This window comes from Schistocerca americana, chromosome 2, assembly GCF_021461395.2.
Source record: "Schistocerca americana isolate TAMUIC-IGC-003095 chromosome 2, iqSchAmer2.1, whole genome shotgun sequence".
In the NCBI taxonomy this organism is placed as follows: Eukaryota; Metazoa; Arthropoda; class Insecta; order Orthoptera; family Acrididae; genus Schistocerca; species Schistocerca americana.
In genome coordinates this window covers 568,646,601-568,669,036 of record NC_060120.1, presented here as the reverse complement: position 1 = coordinate 568,669,036, position 22,436 = coordinate 568,646,601, and the positions used below count along the sequence as shown (strand labels likewise).

Genomic DNA, 22,436 nt, shown 5'->3' with positions numbered 1-22,436 from the left:
TTTATTATAGTACACCAGACTCAGTACAGATGTATGAAAAAGAAGCCATCAAACAATTTTCATAAGAGTAAATGTCAACAACTGAAGTCTTAAACCTTTTTATTGGTGTGTATATAAATTGTAAAAGCTATTTAAAGTAATAAAAATCTATGATGAATGGTACCTGACAGGAGTCATGTCCTCCACTGCGATCTCCTGCACATAACATTGTCTTTGTGAACTGTGGATATGTTTTTAAACACTCATTTCTAGGAAGTATATACAGTTTTGCTTGCTGCAGAAATTTGGAGCCACTCCGGGAACCCTCCTGCAATATCACATAACTATTATGCATGGCACTGACATAATAAAGCACTTCTTAAAATTATGTTGGTACTTCATAGGCTCATATTTTGTTTCATCGAAGACAAAATTCCATAGCAGTGTTATATGTGACAATATAAAAAAAGGAACAACTATATCCAAGTACAAAGTTATATGGTCTTTTCTAATTAAGTTAATATTGTGACATTTTGATAATGTTGGGATCTAAATCAATATAGGAGAAAAAGTCAGTTGGTTATAGAATAACTTAGAAATAGAACACTTCCTTTCAAAGAACTGTAGGCTTTGTGGACATTATGCCCTCCATCACCTTGCAGCATTCCTACCATTTAATGAGTAGATTACTAACACAACTCATTGAATCTAGTAGGTGTGTTTTCAAGGAAATTTGTAAGCCTCTTCAATTATACTACTTTCAGAGAAGCCACACTATAGCTGCTAGCTTAGATTCTTATCAGTGACATAAGCAGCTAGTCTAAATCATTTGTCAAGCAAGTGTGTGTGTGTGTGTGTGTGTGTGTGTGTGTGTGTGTGTGTGTGTTTTTTGCGCTGTTCAATGCGTAGTCCTTAATTAGTTAGGTTCTACCAGAAAATTACAGCATATTTAGTTCTCTACTTAAAATTATCTTAAGCAGAGTTCTTCATCAAACATGTTGTTCAACTAGCCCCAGACAACGAACCTTCTAATAAAGCCTAGAATTCGATCAATACATCTCTTAACGATACCTTAAAAATTATGTGTACATTCAAAGTCATACCTGTAATTAACCAGACAAACAATAAATGGTGATAGGAGAGCTGACTCTATGCTCGCCACACTAAGGGTTTTTTTCTTCACATTTTGATGAACCGCAGTGTCATGCATTGTTGTCTGTGAAGTCTACTGGCACAGCAATGTCATGGCAGCACTTTTGCCCACCTCTTATTTCCTTTCGAGTTAGTGATTTGGAGATGGCATAGACTGGCTGTGTACACCAAGCCTGAACACAGTCAGCACAAATAGCACCTAATTCCAGCCCTTGTCATTGACAATTTTAGTGTCAGCTCCAGTAAGCTACTTCCGTAGTTACCATACTGAAACAAATGAGTTTGCACTGCTTAAACTATATGTTTACTGTGACTGCCATCATTTCAACATGCTTCATTTTGCCTGTGATAGCTGCTCACAGACTATATCTATGACTGTGCAGCACTTTGTCTTGATAGTACTTCACTGGTGTTGTATTATTTGCCATTGACACAGATTTCTCTGGTTGTCCCTCTGGAGTGATCATGTATCCACCATCCACAACTATGCAGTGACTGTATTTTGTACAGCTGTATTCACTTATATGTAATTTATGCCCAACTAAGAGAATGGAGTCACAGACACCTTAAAATCAGCCGTGCCCCATCAATGTCAGAAACACCAGAGCAAACAGCCAGTGCCACAAAAACCAAATTGGTTTATGCAAACCATATGGATTGCTGTTAGCTGTCTGCAATCACATCTACATACATATTCTGCAAACCACTGTGAAGCACCTGGCAGCATTGTACCACATATTAAGGTTCCTTCCCCTTTCCAATCATATGTGGAGTAAAGGAAGAATGGCTGCTTAATTGCCTCTGTGCATGCTGTAATTAGTCTAATCTTGTCTTTGCAGTCCCTTCAGAAGCAATACACAGAGTTCTGAAGTATATTTCTACAGTCTTCATTTAAAACTGGTTCTTGAAACTTTTTAACTAGGCTCTTGTGGGATAGTAGCTGTCCGCCTCCAGGGGACTGTCAGTTCTGGTTTTTCAGCATTTCAATGTCTCTATCTCTTGGCTCTAACAAACCTGTGACCATTCCTGCAGCAGTTCTTTGTATACATGTAATACCCCCTGTAATTCCTACTCAGTATGCGTCAAACACATTCGAGTCATAGCCTGAGGTGGGATGTGCAAGTGATTTGTAAGCAGTCTCTTTTGTAAGCTGACTGCATTTTCCCAGTATCCTGTCAATGAAAAAAAGTCTGCCACCAACATTATCCACAACTGATGTTATGTGGTCATTCCATATTATGTTCACGCTGAGGGCTGGCAATGGCATTTTCAGAAAATGCATAAAATCAATGTCTGTGAAGAGGCACATAGAAGAAATCAGGAAGATGCCAGTGAGTGGGCACAGGAATATCAGTCCAAGCTCTCTCATTTGTATCGCCCAAGAGATGTGTTTACTATTTACTGTGGATGAAGCCAGTGCTTTCTGTAATTTGATGCCTGAAAAATACTGCATGTCAAGGGCAAAATGTGTCATGCAGGAAAACAGAGAAAGGACAGACTGACAGTGATATTTTGTTGTAATTCAGATGGTTCTGAGAAGCTCAAACCATTAGTGATTGGAAAATACAAAAATCCGCATTGTTTTAAAAATGTCAAGCTATTCAATCTGCTGTGCCCTATAAGAATAACAATAAAGCTTGGATGACCAAATCTATCTTCGATAACTGGTTCAACAATGAATGGCTTCAAGGAAGAGAAATATTTTGCTAACTTTCAACCACTTCTCAGCACATCAGTTCCATGATCTGGAGCTTCCAAACAAAGTTGTCTTTTTACCAGTTAACACTACAAGCCATCTGCAGCCAAGGATCGAGAACTAATTGCCTCAATGAAATTTAGTTACAGAAGCTGACTTGTTAAAGCTGCTATCAGTGCAATTGAATTACAAGGAACATTTCTATATTGGAACATACTGCAAGCTATTGACAATGTTTTGCTGTCAGCAATGAAGCTACAAAACACCCCATTACTAGCTGTTTTAAGAAGGCGTGGAGAGAAACTGACAACGACACTGAAATTAAAGAAGAAATTGACGATCCAACATATAAACATACTTGTAATGTGGATACAACTTTGGATTCTGATGCTCCTCTTCTACAGGCTTACACCAGGTTGGTGCCCTCTAATTCTGTCAATATGGAAGAATGGACACAGCCAGACAACAAAATCTGTAGTGCTGAAGAACCAGTCATCAGTTCAGCTGATGACACACAAGAGGAATAAAAAAATGCTGTACTGTCATTCTGAGGAGGAACGTGAAGATATGACACTCCCACTGCACTAATGCTTTACTGTTATCTTCTGAGGAGTGACATGAAGATATGACACCACCACATGGTCTGAAGCTGTAGCTACAGTTGCTGTTCTCAAAAGAATTGCTGCCACTTCCGATGTCTCCATGGTATTTCTGGCTGCTCCAGGTATGGTATCTTCAGAGGGCCATAAAATTATGACCAACCGTCCGACAAACAACAATTAATGTTTTTTTTTTTTTTTCATGCTAGCATAAAGATGTAAAATGTGTAATTGATAAGATTTATTGTTGTAAACTAAAACATGTATGCTGATTATAACTAAATGTGTTAAAGAACAAACATTAAAGTGTTTCCTCAGATTACTGTTTGTGCATTACTTGACACACTGATACATTGGGTACAATATTGGTCCACAATATGCATGCAATGTATTATTTGAAAAATAGCATACATTTGACAATATGTACGTACTCTTTCCCAATGAAACAAATGCCAGAAGTACTATTGTACATATACATCATAGTCATTTTCATTTTCTCTTAAAGGCCATGAAACTGAGTGCTTCATTAGAGAACTCAACAGTTGTGTATTTTTACTTAAAACCCCATTAATTCAAACGTCATTAAACTGAACTGGCTATTTTTTGGTCCTTTGAAATTCAGCTAAAGAAGGGTCTCCTGTAACATGCTGCATCTTCCTTATCAATAAATTTCCAGTTCAGTCACAAATTTTGTTTGATTCCCCACACAATCGTATTTTTGTTAAAAAATGTTACGATACCTAGTCAAACACATTTCAGAAGTTAAGAAGCGCTGCACATACCTAATTGCTTTGATCCATGGCTTTCAGGATTTCACATGAGGAATTTGCAAGTTAAGTTTTGCAAAATGGCTCTGAGCACTATGGGACTCAACTGCTGTGGTCATCAGTCCCCTAGAACTTAGAACTACTTAAACCTAACTAACCTAAGGACATCACACACATCCATGCCCGAGGCAGCATTCGAACCTGTGACCGTAGCAGTCGCACGGTTCCGGACTGCGCGCCCAGAACCGCGAGACCACCGTGGCCGGCAAGTTTTGCATGATCATTGGTTTTGGAATAAATGCAGGTTTGACTGGAAGACGTCATTTTGATTCTTGTTTTGACAGGTGTTTATCTACAATTGCCCATAGAGGATGTGCACTAACAATTCCTTATTAGCAACATCACATTTGGCCCATGCCACTATGAATGATAACCATTCCAATGCCTCTCCTATATTTCAGTGATTCCTTGAGAATCTCATGGAGCTTATTCATATCTCTACAAATTAACTCAATCATATTGTCATCACAGGACCATCTTGCAAAGAAAAGTGCCAAACTCTGCATATCCTAGTCACAGTGCTGTAAAACACATGTCTACAGTACAACTTAAATGAATGCTGATTCTTCCAGGACGATGTTTTGTACTTGTGTAACAACTCACCATGTGGAACCAACTGACTGACTGCTTAACTCACTAACCTGATGTAACTTCAATCATATCTGTTACACAAATCTGGCAATATTACAGCTGTGTTATGTACTTCATAGTGGTTTTCAGAGTATAGATGTAGCTGTGTCCCCCCCATGAACCATGGACCTTGCCGTTGGTGGGGAGGCTTGCGTGCCTCAGCGATACAGATAGCCGTACCGTAGGTGCAACCACAACGGAGGGGTATCTGTTGAGAGGCCAGACAAACGTGTGGTTCCTGAAGGGGGGCAGCAGCCTTTTCAGTAGTTGCAAGGGCAACAGTCTGGATGATTGACTGATCTGGCCTTGTAACAATAACCAAAACGGCCTTGCTGTGCTGGTACTGCGAACGGCTGAAAGCAAGGGGAAACTACAGCCGTAATTTTTCCCGAGGGCATGCAGCTTTACTGTATGATTAAATGATGATGGCGTCATCTTGGGTAAAATATTCCGGAGGTAAAATAGTCCCCCATTCGGATCTCCGGGCGGGGACTACTCAAGAGGATGTCGTTATCAGGAGAAAGAAAACTGGCGTTCTACGGATCGGAGCGTGGAATGTCAGATCCCTTAATCGGGCAGGTAGGTTAGAAAATTTAAAAAGGGAAATGGATAGGTTGAAGTTAGATATAGTGGGAATTAGTGAAGTTCGGTGGCAGGAGGAACAAGACTTGTGGTCAGGTGACAACAGGGTTATAAACACAAAATCAAATAGGGGTAATGCAGGAGTAGGTTTAATAATGAATAGGAAAATAGGAGTGCGGGTAAGCTACTACAAACATCATAGTGAACGCATTATTGTTGCCAAGATAGATACGAAGCCCACACCTACTACAGTAGTACAAGTTTATATGCCAACTAGCTCTGCAGATGACGAAGAAATTGAAGAAATGTATGATGAAATAAAAGAAATTATTCAGATTGTGAAGGGAGACGAAAATTTAATAGTCATGGGTGACTGGAATTCGAGTGTAGGAAAAGGGAGAGAAGGAAACGTAGTAGGTGAATATGGATTGGGGGACAGAAATGAAAGAGGAAGCCGCCTTGTAGAATTTTGCACAGAGCACAACATAATCATAACTAACACTTGGTTTAAGAATCATGAAAGAAGGTTGTATACATGGAAGAACCCTGGAGATACTAAAAGGTATCAGATAGATTATATAATGGTAAGACAGAGATTTAGGAACCAGGTTTTAAATTGTAAGACATTTCCAGGGGCAGATGTGGACTCTGACCACAATCTATTGGTTATGACCTGTAGATTAAAACTGAAGAAACTGCAAAAAGGTGGGAATGTAAAGAGATGGGACCTGGATAAACTAAAAGAACCAGAGGTTGTACAGAGATTCAGGGAGAGCATAAGGGAGCAATTGACAGGAATGGGGGAAAGAAATACAGTAGAAGAAGAATGGGTAGCTTTGAGGGATGAAGTAGTGAAGGCAGCAGAGGATCAAGTAGGTAAAAAGACGAGGGCTAGTAGAAATCCTTGGGTAACAGAAGAAATATTGAATTTAATTGATGAAAGGAGAACATATAAAAATGCAGTAAGTGAAACAGGCAAAAAGGAATACAAACGTCTCAAAAATGAGATCGACAGGAAGTGCAAAATGGCTAAGCAGGGATGGCTAGAGGACAAATGTAAGGATGTAGAGGCCTATCTCACTAGGGGTAAGATAGATACCGCCTACAGGAAAATTAAAGAGACCTTTGGAGAGAAGAGAACCACTTGTATGAATATCAAGAGCTCAGATGGAAACCCAGTTCTAAGCAAAGAAGGGAAAGCAGAAAGGTGGAAGGAGTATATAGAGGGTCTATACAAGGGTGATGTACTTGAGAACAATATTATGGAAATGGAAGAGGATGTAGATGAAGATGAAATGGGAGATATGATACTGCGTGAAGAGTTTGACAGGGCACTGAAAGACCTGAGTCGAAACAAGGCCCCCGGAGTAGACAATATTCCATTGGAACTACTGACAGCCGTGGGAGAGCCAGTCCTGACAAAACTCTACCATCTGGTGAGCAAGATGTATGAAACAGGCGAAATACCCTCAGACTTCAAGAAGAATATAATAATTCCAATCCCAAAGAAAGCAGGTGTTGACAGATGTGAAAATTACTGAACTATCAGCTTAATAAGTCACAGCTGCAAAATACTAACACGAATTCTTTACAGACGAATGGAAAAACTGGTAGAAGCCAACCTCGGGGAAGATCAGTTTGGATTCCGTAGAAACACTGGAACACGTGAGGCAATACTGACCTTACGACTTATCTTAGAAGAAAGATTAAGGAAAGGCAAACCTACGTTTCTAGCATTTGTAGACTTAGAGAAAGCTTTTGACAATGTTGACTGGAATACTCTCTTTCAAATTCTAAAGGTGGCAGGGGTAAAATACAGGGAGCGAAAGGCTATTTACAATTTGTACAGAAACCAGATGGCAGTTATAAGAGTCGAGGGACATGAAAGGGAAGCAGTGGTTGGGAAGGGAGTAAGACAGGGTTGTAGCCTCTCCCCGATGTTGTTCAATCTGTATATTGAGCAAGCAGTAAAGGAAACAAAAGAAAAATTCGGAGTAGGTATTAAAATTCATGGAGAAGAAATAAAAAGTTTGAGGTTCGCCGATGACATTGTAATTCTGTCAGAGACAGCAAAGGACTTGGAAGAGCAGTTGAATGGAATGGACAGTGTCTTGAAAGGAGGATATAAGATGAACATCAACAAAAGCAAAACAAGGATAATGGAATGTAGTCTAATTAAGTCGGGTGATGCTGAGGGAATTAGATTAGGAAATGAGGCACTTAAAGTAGTAAAGGAGTTTTGCTATTTGGGGAGCAAAATAACTGATGATGGTCGAAGTAGAGAGGATATAAAATGTAGGCTGGCAATGGCAAGGAAAGCGTTTCTGAAGAAGAGAAATTTGTTAACATCCAGTATTGATTTAAGTGTCAGGAAGTCATTTCTGAAAGTATTCGTATGGAGTGTAGCCATGTATGGAAGTGAAACATGGACGATAAATAGTTTGGACAAGAAGAGAATAGAAGCTTTCGAAATGTGGTGCTACAGAAGAATGCTGAAGATTAGATGGGTAGATCACATAACTAATGAGGAAGTATTGAATAGGATTGGGGAGAAGAGAAGTTTGTGGCACAACTTGACCAGAAGAAGGGATCGGTTGGTAGGACATGTTCTGAGGCATCAAGGGATCACCAATTTAGTACTGGAGGGCAGCGTGGAGGGTAAAAATCGTAGAGGGAGACCAAGAGATGAATACACTAAGCAGATTCAGAAGGATGTAGGTTGCAGTAGGTACTGGGAGATGAAAAAGCTTGCACAGGATAGAGTAGCATGGAGAGCTGCATCAAACCAGTCTCAGGACTGAAGACCACAACAACAACAACAACAGATGTAGCTGTACGTATAGATATGCTAGCCACTGGAGAAAGGGACCTTGACAACAGTTCAGTCAGACAGTCTGCTTGAAAGCATGGAAGCTCATTCTAGATCAGTTGGTGTTTCCTTTATGGTGATTGAGCTCAAGGTAAGGTTACCTCCTTGAACAGGCTCCTGCTGGGGAAAGTATGCTGTGATTACTGGTATCAGAGAGGTACCTTAGTAGTTTAGAATCAGGATTCAGGTACCCAGTTTTGAAAGAAATCAAAATAACAGAAGAGCTCATAAAATGCTTAAGAATGCACATAAAACTAAGGTTAGCTTCTTTCATCAAAATATTAGAGGATTGAGTAGTAAGGTAGAAAACTGCTTGCCTTTTTGGAAAATTTGGAGCACTTTGGAAAGATAGACATCCCGTGCCTCGCAACTTATGTCCTCAATTATTTGCTGGATTTATTCCAATCTGTCTCTTCGTCTATAGGTTTTACTCTCCACAGCTCCCTCTAGTACCACAAAAGTTATTCCCTGATGTCTTAATGCATGTCCTATCATCTTGTTCCTTCTTCTTGTCAGTGTTTCCCATATATTCCTTTCCTCACCAATTCTGCAGAAAACCTCCTCACACCTTACTTATCAGCCCATATAATTTTCAACATTCTACTGTAGCACCACATCTCAAATGCTTCGAGTCTCTTCCATTCCCGTTTTAACACAGTCCAGGTTCTACTATCATACAATGCTGAGCTCCAAAAGCACATTCTCAGGAATTTCGTCATCAAGTTAACATCTACATCCATACTCCGCAAGTCAGCCGACAGTGTGTGGCAGATGGTGCTTTGAGTACCTCTATTGGTTCTCCCTTCTATTCCAGTCTCGTATTGTTCGTGGAAAGAAAGATTGTCGTTATGCCTCTGTGTGGGCTCTAATCTCTCTGATTTTATCCTCGTGGTCTCTTCGCGAGATGTACATAAGAGGGAGCAATATCCCGCTTGACTCCTCAGTGAAGGTAAGTTCTCGAAACTTCAACAAAAGCCCTTACTGAGCTACTGAGCATCTCTCCTGCAGAGTCTTCCACTGGAGTTTATCCATCATCTCCGTAACACTTTCGCGATTACTAAATGATCCTATAATGAAGCGCGCTGCTCTCCATTGGATCTTCTCTATCTCTTCTATCAACCCTATCTGGTACGGATCCCACACTGGTGAGCAAGTGGGCAAACAAGTGTTTCCGGATTGCATTTCCTTAGGATTCTTCCAATGTGTCTCAGTCTGGCATCTGCTTTATCGACGATCAATTTTATATGATCATTCCATTTTAAATTATTCCTAATGCCTGCTCCCAGACAATTTATGGAATTAACTGCTATATAGTAGCTGAATGATAAAGGATCTTTCTTTCTATGTATTCGCAGCACATTAAACTTGTCAACATTGAGATTCAATTGCCATTCCCTGCACCATGCGTCAATTTGTTTCAGATCCTCCTGCACTTCAGAACAATTTTCCATTGTTACAACCTCTCGATATACTACAGCATCATCCGCAAAAAGCCTCAGTGAACTTCTGATATTATCCACAAGGTCATTTATGTATATTATGAATAGCAACGGTCCTACGACACTCCCCTGTGGCACACCCGAAATCACTCTTGCTTTGGAAGACTTCTCTTCATTGAGAATGACATGCTGTGTTCTGTCATCTAGGAACTCTTCAATCCAATCACACAATTGGTCTAATAGTCCATATGCTCTTACTTTATTCATTAAATGACTGTGGGGAACTGCATCGAACACCTTGCGGAAGTCAAGAAACAGGGCATCTACCTGGGAACCTGTGTCTATGGCCCTCTGAGTCTCGTGGATGAATAGCGTGAGCTGGGTTTCACACGATCGAATTTTTCCAACCGATGCTGATTCCTACAGAGTAGATTTCTAGTCTCCAGAAAAGTCATTATACTCAAACATAATACGTGTTCCAAAATTCTACAACTGATCAACATTAGAGGTATAGGTCTATAGTTCTGCACATCTGTTCGACATCCCTTCTTGAAAACAGGGCTGACCTGTACCCTTTTCCAATCCTTTGGAATGCTACACTCTTCTAGAGACCTAAGTTAAGGTATATGTTTGGTACTAATACACTTCTCCTGGCCAAGAATGCCCTTTTTGCCTATGCCAGTCTGATTTTTATATCCTAATTGCTCTCTGTCAGTCATATTTTGCACTGTCCATCATATTTTGCTGCCTAGATAGCAGAATTTCCTAACTTTATCTACTTTGTTATCACCAATTTTGATGTTAAGTTTCTCATTATTCTCATTTCTGCTGCTTGTCATTACTTTTGTCTTTCTTTGATTTATTTGCAATCTACATTCTGTACTCATTAGACTGTTTATTCCATTCAATGGATCCTGCAATTCTTCTTCACTTTCACTGAAAATAGCAATACAGAACTACTGTCACAAAAGATGAGTTGTTACATATATTAAGACAGAACACAAGTTCGGAAACATTGAGACAAGTAGATTTTGTAGTGATCAGCACATGGAAGTTCGTGCTTGTGAATTAATACTAAAATAGTTCACTTTTAATTGTAACTGTATATAAATCCCTACTGGGAAATTTTGAATTCCTTACTTTGCTCTCTGTCATACAACAGCAAGCAGTTAATAGTCTGTGGTGACTTTAATGTAAATTTTCTAAAGGATTATGATAGGAAAAATGATCTGGAAACCTTATTTTTATGCTACAATTAGATCTTAATGATTAACTTTCCAACATGGATGGATACAGACAGTAGGACCCTCACTGATATTGTTTTCTTTGGTGGAACTTAAAACAAGAAAGTAACTGTTTACCAATTAAAAAATGCTCTCTCTGATCATAATACACAGAAAGTTAGGATAAATAACATAGTGCCTTACAGTATGGATACTCTTCAGTGGAAATCAATCAGAATAATTAATGACTACAGGACAATTTTTTTAAAGAACGGTTTACAAGATATGACCTGGGACAAAATTTATAATTAACCAAATGCAAACATAAAATTTAATCTATTCCATCATAAATTCCTATCATTATTTGAAAATAGCTTGCAACATAAGCTAATCAGAAAGGACACTATACAGCCAAGTAAAAACCATGGATCATTAGAATTATGAAAGTATCTCCTGAAATGGAAAGAGAAATGTATCTGTTGGCAAGAACAAGTAGGGATCCTGCAGCAGTTGCACACTATCAAAAACTATGCATAATTCCTAAGAATGATATGCATCTCTCCCATGTGTACAGCCCAGTTGATACTTCATAGCCCCTAAACGTACAGAATGGTAGTGAATGGAGGGGAAAGTGGCGCTGATGACAGAGCCTTGGAACAGAGGCAAAGCGCTTTGGCTGGAGAGAGGTGAAATTGACAATCACAGGTGTGTGGATTTTAGCTACAATTCTAGTCTTTCCTGTGAAACACATGTTCAGATGTAATATATTGTATAACATGATGCAGAGATATGACTTTATAATACACACTGACATTTTATATTTTCTGGAAATGTACTTGCATGCCCACACTTGGTATTTTGTGAAAGAGCCACACTCAAGGGACCAAAGATGCATGCGGCTCATGAGCTATGATTTTCCGATACTAAAGTATCAAAGTAATAAATAACAAAAGCCCAAGAGTATGTGGGGTAAGATTGTTTGAACTGATAGTACTTTGTGTAATGAATCAGTTTCAGTAACAATGAACCTCTGCAGATAAGCATACCAGCCATATTTCTGGAATTATAAGTCATGGAAGGTCTAGTAATCCTGCTGGTGCCAGGTCAAGTGGCAAAAACATCCATGGCAGATTGAACAGCTGCTACAAATTGCTATAGTCACACATGTCAACCAGCCAATATTTACAGCAAGCTCTTTGGCGTATTTATTAATAATGAACTTGCACTATGTCAGTTCCTCCTGGAATCTGGTTGGCATTCTGTTTTACCTACTGCAATGGTTTTCTGTCCACCTTAGACAGGACTGTCTTCACTCATGGTTCAGCTGACCGTTTTGGTTTCAGCAAACAGACTGAAGGCATATGGGTACACCATGAGTGTGGTTCATATCCTGGTGTTTCTCAGTCGAACTTACTAACAGTGTTGTCCAGCAGTGACATGTGGTGCTATTCAATGAACATTCAGAGTACTGTATTGACCAGGAGAAGTCCTTTTTTGTGTGTTCCCAGAATAGTCAGAAACTACTACTGGATTTAATGGTGATTAAATTGTGCTTCATAAATCGGTGTTGTTGATGAAGCAGACTTACAAAGGAAGGATTAAAATTGTTGGCTTACTCTAGTCACTCCCCAGCCAGTAACAGTTGCACTGGATCCTTGGGGTGGTTCTCTTCCACTGACTGGAAGATGTGCTGGTTGGACTGTTGTGCTCAGGTTAAATGGGGGATCCACCTGAGGAAATGAACAGCAAGTTCATATGAATGCTATCATGTTTTTATTTTCCATTTGCACTGAGTACCCAAACACCATTCTCTCTCTCTCTACACACACACACACACACACACACACACACACAAACACACACACACACACACACACACACACACACACACACAGAGATATATATATATATGTGGGTACCTTTATGAGAGCAATATCATTGTCTTGTGTAACAGGAGAGTAATCTCGATGAGTGATAACCATCTGTGGATGATGTGTGGAACCACCATCACCCCTCAATGAAGTTCCAGCTCTCAGTATAAGATCAGGTCCTGATCTACTGCAAAATAAATAATCAAAGTTAATTGAACAATCCTGAATTATTTTATTTCATCAACATATACTCAAAGTCTCCAAAATTTTCTTTCCTAAATTCAATACAGTCTACAGGAGTAAGATTCAATACTTATGCATCATGCTTGTCAAATCTGTTACAGGATTATCATAGTAATGATTTTATTCAGATCATAAGGCTCAGTACCATATTATTACTACTGCCCACTTGTATTTAAAAGCAGAGTCACTTTAAAAATATTTATTTGCAAAACAAGTCACATGGAAGCAAATTTCCAAAATAGTAACACCAGTACTGAACACAGAAAATTTCAGGTAAAAATACCTTCAATGAATCCCAAGAATAACAGACCTGTTTTACTAATTTCTGGCTCCTCAAAAACTTTGAACCTTTCTTTTTGCAACATATCACACACATGAACAAACAAAACATTCTAGCTCCAGCACAGCAAAATTTCAAAAAGAAAAGAAGTCTACTGAAACAACAGTTACTTACTAACAGAAGATAATATACAGGCTGTATTAAAAAGGACGGCACAAACTTACATGGCTGAAAGTACATGATAATAGAAGTACAAATGTCCCAGTAAACATGGGTCCGAAAATGAGCTGCTTGCGAGATAATCATGACTGTGTGATTCCAAGCTACCACTGATGTCATTGTAAACATCGTCCTAGTTAGTACACATTAATTTGAAATTTAGACTTTCGAAAACCCCTGAATCATTCTGGAATTCTTGACAAGCATGTACAACTCTCTGCTCCAGTTCTTCAACCGTATTAAAGGGTGTGCTGTACACCTTGCTTTTGAGGCGACCCCAGACACAAAAATGCGAAGGATTTAGATCAGGTGATCTTGGAGGCCAAGGTACAGGCCCGCCTTTACCTATCCATCTTCGGCCGTATCTGTGTGTTAGATGCCATCTCACACTATCAGCAAAATATGTGAGCTCCATCATGCATGTACCATATATTCTGACACTGCTGAAGGGGAACAACCTCAAGCAATCCTGGAAGATGACACCACAAAAAAATAAGGTATCTCTGTCCGGTAAGTTGTGGTGGAAGAATGTGTGGCCCAATGAGCTGATCGCCTAGTACTCCACATGTCCAGTGGATGATGCAAGATCAAATGCCAGTTGCCATGCAGTACTAAGGCAGTGCTGTCATGCCCTTACAGCCAAATAACTCTCCTCTTTTTGTGATATCATGCATGGTTGGCCCTGCCCTGGTCTTTGGGATATTGTTTTGATCTCTATAAATTGTCACCACATCCGAGAAAGAACAGAATGATTCACATTAAGCCATTAGGCCACATCAGTTTGCAGCTTTCTTGCTTCCATTCTTCTTATGGCACTCCACTGCAGAGAGCCTGATAGAAATCTTCTTTGTGCCATACCACCGTGTCTGTGACACTGTTCACAGCAATTGTGAATGTGGGAGTAGCTGGCACACACTACCCCGTTTGATAGGTGCCCTGATGTCATCACTGATGTGGGTGTCCATTGACTGGAATGCCAACTTCTATGCAGAACACAATTTTATAGATGTCTGTTGACAGTCTGTATGATTATACAATGAATCAGACACAAGACAGGGAAATAGTAGTTTGTTGCTTTAATTTCGGACACCAGTGTACATGGGATGTAGTGAAGACAGACACAGGTGGGGACAGAAAAGAAAAGGAACAGATGGCTCTAAAAATAAATGAGACATTGGTAACAACTGCATGTAGTGTTGCAAACTTCTTAAACAAGCACTTTGTTTCTGTTATTGAGTGCTTGGGGTAACCAGGTTCAGTAAACAATTGCAATGGAATGTCTGAGACCAATCTCTACAAATAACTTCTGTAAAATGGAAATGTCCCTCACCTCTCACAAAGAAGTACTGGTGGAATCTGCCAAAAAAAAAAACCTTAAAATCAAAGTATTCTACTGGTCATGATAACATATCAATGAAGTTAATCAAAGAGTATTCATGTGAGTTGAGTTCGTCTTTCAGTTTTTTCTGTAATCAGTGTCTTATCAGTGGAACATTTCCAGATTGACTAAAATATGTGGAAGTTAAGCTTCTTTACAAGAAGAGGGATAAAGAAATACCATCAAATTGTCAACCAATTTCACTTTTTCAAAAATATTTGAAAAGGTCATGTTCAAGTGTCTTCTTAAGCATCCAACTGTAAATAATATGTTGTCCAAGTTTGGGTTCCTTAAGGCTATTTACATGTACAGTGAGAATATATGTAATTCATTAGATAACAAATAGGGAACTGGCATTTTCTGTGGCCTGTCAGAAGCCTTTGACCGTGTGAATCACAGCATTCTTGTAAGTAAATTAGAATATTATGTTGTCACTGTCAGTGATGCAAAATGGTTCAAGTCTTACATAACTAACACAAAACAAAGAGTGTCACTGCAAAATACATGTGGATCAAGTGATCAGTCTTCATATCATTGGTAATAAATTATATGTGGTGGTCCTCAAGGTTTCATTTTGCATCCATTGCATTTCCTTGTGTACATTGATGACCTCTCATCTGTTGCATTGCCACATTTACAACTACAAAACACACACACACACTTGCACGCTTACGCAAAAATAACTCACATACACATGACTACAGTCTCTGTGTGTGAGGAGCATTTGTGTGTTTGTGTGTGTTTGTGTATGTTGGTATTTTCAATGAAAGCCTTGTAGGCCAAAAGCTCACTTTCTGACAGTCCTTTTTTGTGCCTACCTGTGACTCAGCATCTCTGCTATATGGTGAGTAGCAACTATTGTTTTCATAACATTGTTACAAAGCATGTAATAAGACTCATTTTTGGCATAAATTCGAGAACGTCTTGTAGATAGTTCAAGGAAGAGCTATTCTAACAACTGCTTCTCAGTACATTTATTCCTTAACAAAATTTGTTGCAAATAATATGTCTCTGTTTCCAACTAGTATCAATACAAGAACTAGGAATAAGAACAATCTACATCAAGACCTAAAATCCCCTACCCTGGTCAAAAAAGGGGTCCAACATTCAGGAACACACATTTTCAATAAACTGCCAGCAACCATTAAAAACTTGATTTCAGATAAAGCACTCCTTTTACTCTCTAGATGAATATCTTAACTGGGACTATTAAACTAGCTTAAATAAAAATGTCTGTTAGATTTCAGTTTTGAAGCACTTGCTCACAACAATCAAGATTTGGAATTTTGTGTATGATAAATTTATTAAAAGTGCATAACTGTGTTTCATTCTGACAGTATATTAATTCTGTAAATATTATCAGTTTCAGTTTGTTGTAATGTACTCACATATTTTGACAATCTCCTGACGAATGATCAGGGAAGTTCTAATGTTCTAATGTTGTATGTTCTTTATGTTATACTTTCTGACATGTTTCACACCCACAAGAATCATCTCTTTTTTGGGTCTATGCAACAAAAACTGAATCTAATCTAATATTTTTATTTATTTATTTAGTGCCTGTATTATCACATTTATGATATTGGACTTATCAAAGTACAGAACAGTATAAAATATTACATATTTACATCACATACAAAATCTTATCATTGGTATCAACACATGTTTATAACAAAAACATTATTCTGCTTATGTACATACAGATAGAGGAAAAGCTTGTGAAACCCCTTGGTTGAATTTACTTAAACTATTAATTACTAGTACTTTAATTAACTGGGCATAGTAACATACAGCACAAAAGCTAGGTGCATAATTACATACATACATGGGTGAAAGAAGTTTGGTTTTATCTAGGTATGGTTAATAATTATGAATTTTTGTTTAGAGACTTATGAAGTAGATCTACAGATCTGAGCAAAATTCCAGGTGTTTATTAATGCTGTAGAAGCTGTCGTTTATTAGTAGATTTTTTAGTTCTTTTTTGAATGTATTACTGTTTGGTATTTTTTTTATGGTATCTGGCAATGCACTGCACAGAATTTTTGGTTTGTAAATAGCACTGTCCTGATATCTAATTTAAACAAAGTTATTCAGGTGAGAAATTAGTATTTACTAGAACCAATTCTGTTTGGACTGTATGTAAACCATATAGATACTGAAGGAAATATTGTACATTTATGATATGACAGCACTAAATGAAGATACAAAATTGATACAACTTGAAATAAAAGCGTATGTATCTGTTTGAATTATAGTTCAGTACTTACATAGTCTTTTCCACCATATACTACAGGTTTCAAACCAAGTGGGAGCATTCAAATACCATGATGTTTTGATGAGTGTCATTTCTATCATTTTCTAGCAGAGTGTTGATACATTGTGATTATTGTCATACTTATATGTTGAAATGAAAAGAATAGTTATTTCTCAGCATGCAAATAAAAGAATGTCCACAATGTCTAAACAATTTGCAAGAAAATGATATGTGTGGCACTCATTAAAGGTCTGACACATGACTGGAAATGCAAGAGATTTTTTACCATTAAAACACTCTGGTGTCTATAAACATAAATCATTAAGAAGTATCATAATATGCACCAATGAGATATCATATCACAAAGAGTAAAATAAGTTTTTATTGTGAAATGCTGATAAGCATATGTGAACTTAGTAATTTTTGGTGGTATTTATATAATGTATGTTAACAAAGTTAACACTATATCATTTTGACATGTTCAGTCATGCTGAGAGAACGTGAGTGAGACCACATCATGCTGTGTTGCATGTACATTCTGTCCACATAACATATTTTGCCAAGTCCAATTGATATTGTTGTTGTTGTAGTCTTCATTCCGCAGACTTGTTTGATGCAGCTCTCCATGTTACTCTGTCCTGTGCAAGTCTCTTCATCTCCAAATAACTACTGCAACCTACATGCTTTTGAGTCTGCTTACTGTATTCATCTCTTAGTCTCCTTCTATAATTTTTACTCCCAATCTTCCCTCCAATACTAAATTAGTGATCCCAAGATGCTCAGAATGAGTCATACCAGCTGATCCTTTCTTCTAGTCAGGTTGTGCCACAAATTTCTTTTCTCCCCAATTCTGTTCAGTACCTCCTCATTATCTACTCATCTAATCTTCAGTATTCTTCTGTAGCACCACATTTCAAAAGCTTCTATTTTATTCTTGTCTAAACTGTTTGTCATCCATGTTTCACTTCCATACCTGGCTGCATTTCATGTAAATACTTTCAGAAAGGGCATCCTATCACCGAGGTCTGTATTTAATGTTTATAAATTTCTCTGCTTCAGAAATGCTTTTCTTGCCATTATGATTCTACACTTTGTATCCTCCCTATTTAGGCCATCATCAGTTATTTTGATGCCCAAATAGCAAAACTCATCTACTACTTTAGGTGTCTCATTTCCTAATCTAATTCCCTCAGCTTCACCTGATTTAATTTGACTACTTTCCATTATCCTTGTTTTGCTTTTGTTGTTGTTCATCTTACATCCTCCTTTCAATACACCATCCATTCCATTCAACTGCTCTTCCAAGCTCTTTGCTGTCTGTGACAGAATTACAGTGTCATAGGCAAACCCCAAAGTCTTTATTTCTTCTCCCTGAACTTTAATTCCTACTCCAAATTTTTCTTTGCTTTCCTTTACTGCTTGGTCCCTGTACAGACTGAATAAAATCAGTGATCGGCTACAACCCTGTTTCACTCCTTTATCAACCACTGTTTTCCTTTGATGCACCTTGACAGTTATAACTGTCATGTGGCTTCTGTACAAGTTACAAATAGGCTCTTGCTCCCTGTATTTTACACTGCTACCTTTAGAATGTAAAAGAGAGCATTCCAGTCAACATTGTCAAAAGCTTTCTCTAAGTCTACAAATGCTATAAATATACATTTGCCTTTCTTTAACCTGTCTTCTAAGATAAGTCATAGGATTAGTATTGCTTTGCATATTTTTACATTTCTCTGAAATCCAAGCTGGTCTTCCCTCAGGTCAGTTTCTACAAGTTTTTCCATTCTTCTATAAAGAATTTGTGTTACTATTTTGCAGCCATGACTCATTAAACTGGGTCACTGATAACCTCACCATTGAGCACCTGTAAGCACCATCTTTAAACTGGTAGTTTGGTAATTTTCACACCTGTTGGCAACTGCTTTCTTTGGAATTGGAATTATTACATTCTTCTTGAAGTCAGAAGGTACTTCCCTTGCCTCATACATCTTGCACAACAGATGGAACAGTTTTGTCATGGCTGGCTTTCCCAAGGCTATCACCAGTTCTGACAGAATGTCATCTACTCTTAGGGCCTTGTTTCAGCTTAGGTGTTTAGTGCCCTGTCAAATTCTTTTCACAGTATTGTGTCTCCTGTCTCATCTTCATCTATGCACTCTTCCGTTTCTATAATACCACCTCTAAGTTCATCTCCCTCCCACAGACTCTCAATATATTCCTTCCACCTTTCAGCTTTGCATCTCCCTCCCACAGACTCTCAATATATTCCTTCCACCTTTCAGCTTTGCATTCTTTACTTCAGACTGGTTTTTCATCTGAGCTCTTGATATTCATACAGATGCTTCTCTTTTCTCCAAAGGCCTCTTTAATTTTCCTGTAGGCAGTATCTATCTTTCCCTTAGTGAAATATGCTTCTAAATCCTTACATTTGTCCTCTAGCCACTCTTATTTAGCCATTTTGCACTTCCTGTCAGTCTCATTTTTTTTTAGACATTTGTATTCCCTTTTGCCTGCTTCATTTGCTAAATTTTTATTTTTCTCCCTTTATCAAATATATTCAATATCTCCTGCATTATCCAAGGATTTCTTCTAGCCCTTGTCTTTTACCTATTTGATCCTCTGCTGCTTTCACTATTTCATCTCTTAAAGGTACTCATTCATCTTCTACTGTACTTCTTTCTCCTGTTATACTCAATTGTTGTCCAATGCTCCCTCTGAAACTCCCAACAGCCTCTTGTTCTTTCAATTTATCCAGGTCACATATCCTCAATTTCCTACCTTTTTGCAATTTATTCAGTTTTAATCTACAGCTCATAACCAATAAGTTGTAGTCAGAATCCACTTCTGCCACTGTAAATGATTTACATTTTAAAATCTGTTTCTGAAATCTCTGTCTTACCATTATATAATCTGTCTGAAACCTCCCATTGTCTCTAGGTCTCTTACAGGTATACAATCTTCTTTCATGATTCTTAAACCAAATTTTAGTGGTGACTAAATTATGCTCTGTGCAAAATTGTACCGGGCAGCTTCCTCTTTCAGTCCTTTCCCCCAGTCCATATTCACCTGCTATCGTTCTGTAGAATTAATGATAATTATAAAATTTAAATGGGCAAGTAATATAATGTCAGTGTCTTACAAATGAACTTATGAGATCTTTTCCTCCATTACATACCTGATCCCAACTATCAAATTGTTTGTAATTAGTGATTATAAAAAATGTGGCAGTAGGTGTCAGATATGTACTGGAGGAGAAAGTCTATCAATGGAAAATACAGAATGGAATAATGACAACATCACAACAAAAAGGGGGAGAAAGTCTCTTACACTAATTTGTAAGATATTAGTATTACAGCATTTTCAGACCTTCATTTTCCAAACTTGTTAAGTAATCTTCTGTCATATTTCTGGGACATTGACAGTATACTGCCAAGAATTTGTGCGTTTATAATATTCATCCTAATAAATGTTCTAACGGATGATAATATTAAGATGCTTGTGATGAAACATAGGAGCAATTGTAAATAAAAGTATCAGTGTTTGAGCTGCTTCTAAAAAGCTCTTGGACTCTCATAACACTGTAAGCTGGTTAATCAAGAAATTACATTTGGGCCATCTGCATAACAAACTCAAGTGTATGGGTTTAGATAAGCAGTTTTGTGAAGGGGCTGCAATTTTTTAAGTAGATCAAAAAATTAAATCCACTGAGGTAGAGTTGATTCTGCACATCAACTCTATTGAGAAATATTAGTTCGAGCACATGTCATGCTGTAATCTTATCACTGTACAATAACCTGGAAAATGAAACAATCATTATTAGAGTGTTAGACACAATTTCATACAAAATAGTTTTAAAAGCTTTACTGAAAATTACTTGTCATTGATAGTTTGGAAACATCCCCAGATGGAACTATATTGTATTCATTTACAAGAGACAGACTTGATCTCTTTGAGGATGCTCACATGTAAATTAGAATTAGTGATCCTGATATCACTGTAATAGCAATGATCACACAGCTATAAATGGCAACTAAAGCATGGTTTAAATATTCCATAAAATGGACAAAGAAATAGTTATATTCTCTTTAAGAAGAGACCAAATCATTTGACTAATGTAAACAGGTGAGTGAGCATCGAAAAAAAAAGTTACATATAATAGAATAAAATAGTGTTATTGGAGTAAAACAATACAAGCTGCCCATAAACTACTCAAGCCTATCTGTAAAACCCCAGAGCAGCAGATGATAACCTATGGACCTTTCGGTTAATGTATTAGTGGCATGAAAACAAAATGTTCAGACACTTATTGATGAAACTCAAACACAACAGCAAAATGTAAGTTCAAATGTGGAATTCCATTTACATATGTATCTCCACACAAATATCAAGGAATGCTGCTCATTCAGTTGTTGTACCTATGCAAATGTGGCTGAGATACATATTAGTACTAGTGATACTTAAGTGCAGCTGAAAGTACTAAAGCCAAGTACTTAACAAGACATCTATATCTACAGCTAGACTCTGCATCCCACCATGAGGTGCATGGCAGAGGGTACATTCAATTGGACCAGTTATTAGGATTTCTTCGCATTCCATTCACATATCGAACATGGGAAGAATGACTTTTTGAATGCCTCTGTGCATGCTGTAATTATGCTGATCTTATCCTCATGATCCCTATGTGAGTGATACGTAGGTGATTGTAGTATATTCCTAGTCATTTAAAGCTGGTTTTTGAAACTTTGTTAAAAGACTTTCTCAGGACAATTTCTCTTCAAGAGTCTTCCTGTTCAGTTCCTTCAATATCTCTGTGAAGCTCTCCCATGGATCAAACAAACCTGTGACCATTCATGCTGCCCTTCTCTTTACATGTTAAATATCCCCTGTTAGTCATATTTGGTACAGGTCCCACACACTTGAGCAATTTCTAGAACTGCTCGCATGAGTGATCTGTAAGCAACCTCCTTTGTAGACTGATTGCACTTGTCCAGTATTCTACCAATAAACCGAAGTCTACCACCTGCTTCACCCATGACTGAAGCTATGTGATCATTCCATTTTTTATTCCTGCATAGTGTTACACCAGGTACTTATATGAGTTGGCTGATTCCAACAATGACTCATTGATATTGTAGTCATGGGATACTATGCATTTTCGTTTTGTGATGTGCACAATTTTACATTTTTGAGCATTT

At 37.9% G+C, this 22,436-nt stretch overlaps 1 protein-coding gene across 3 annotated transcripts in view; it reads right to left on the bottom strand.

Moving 5' to 3' along the window:
• The window catches only part of LOC124588754 (trypsin-1-like), a 72,031-nt gene that overhangs the window by 447 nt on the left and 49,148 nt on the right, over positions 1-22,436 (bottom strand). The window contains exons 5-7 of one of the 3 annotated variants that reach the window (XM_047131493.1): positions 12,916-13,054; positions 12,613-12,726; positions 164-307 (exon numbers count right to left, since the gene is read on the bottom strand). In XM_047131493.1, the coding sequence (XP_046987449.1) occupies positions 164-307; positions 12,613-12,726; positions 12,916-13,054 (397 nt within the window). The remainder of the gene's footprint in view (positions 1-163; positions 308-12,612; positions 12,727-12,915; positions 13,055-22,436) is intronic. The other 2 variants (XM_047131494.1, XM_047131495.1) reach the window with 2 other exon arrangements.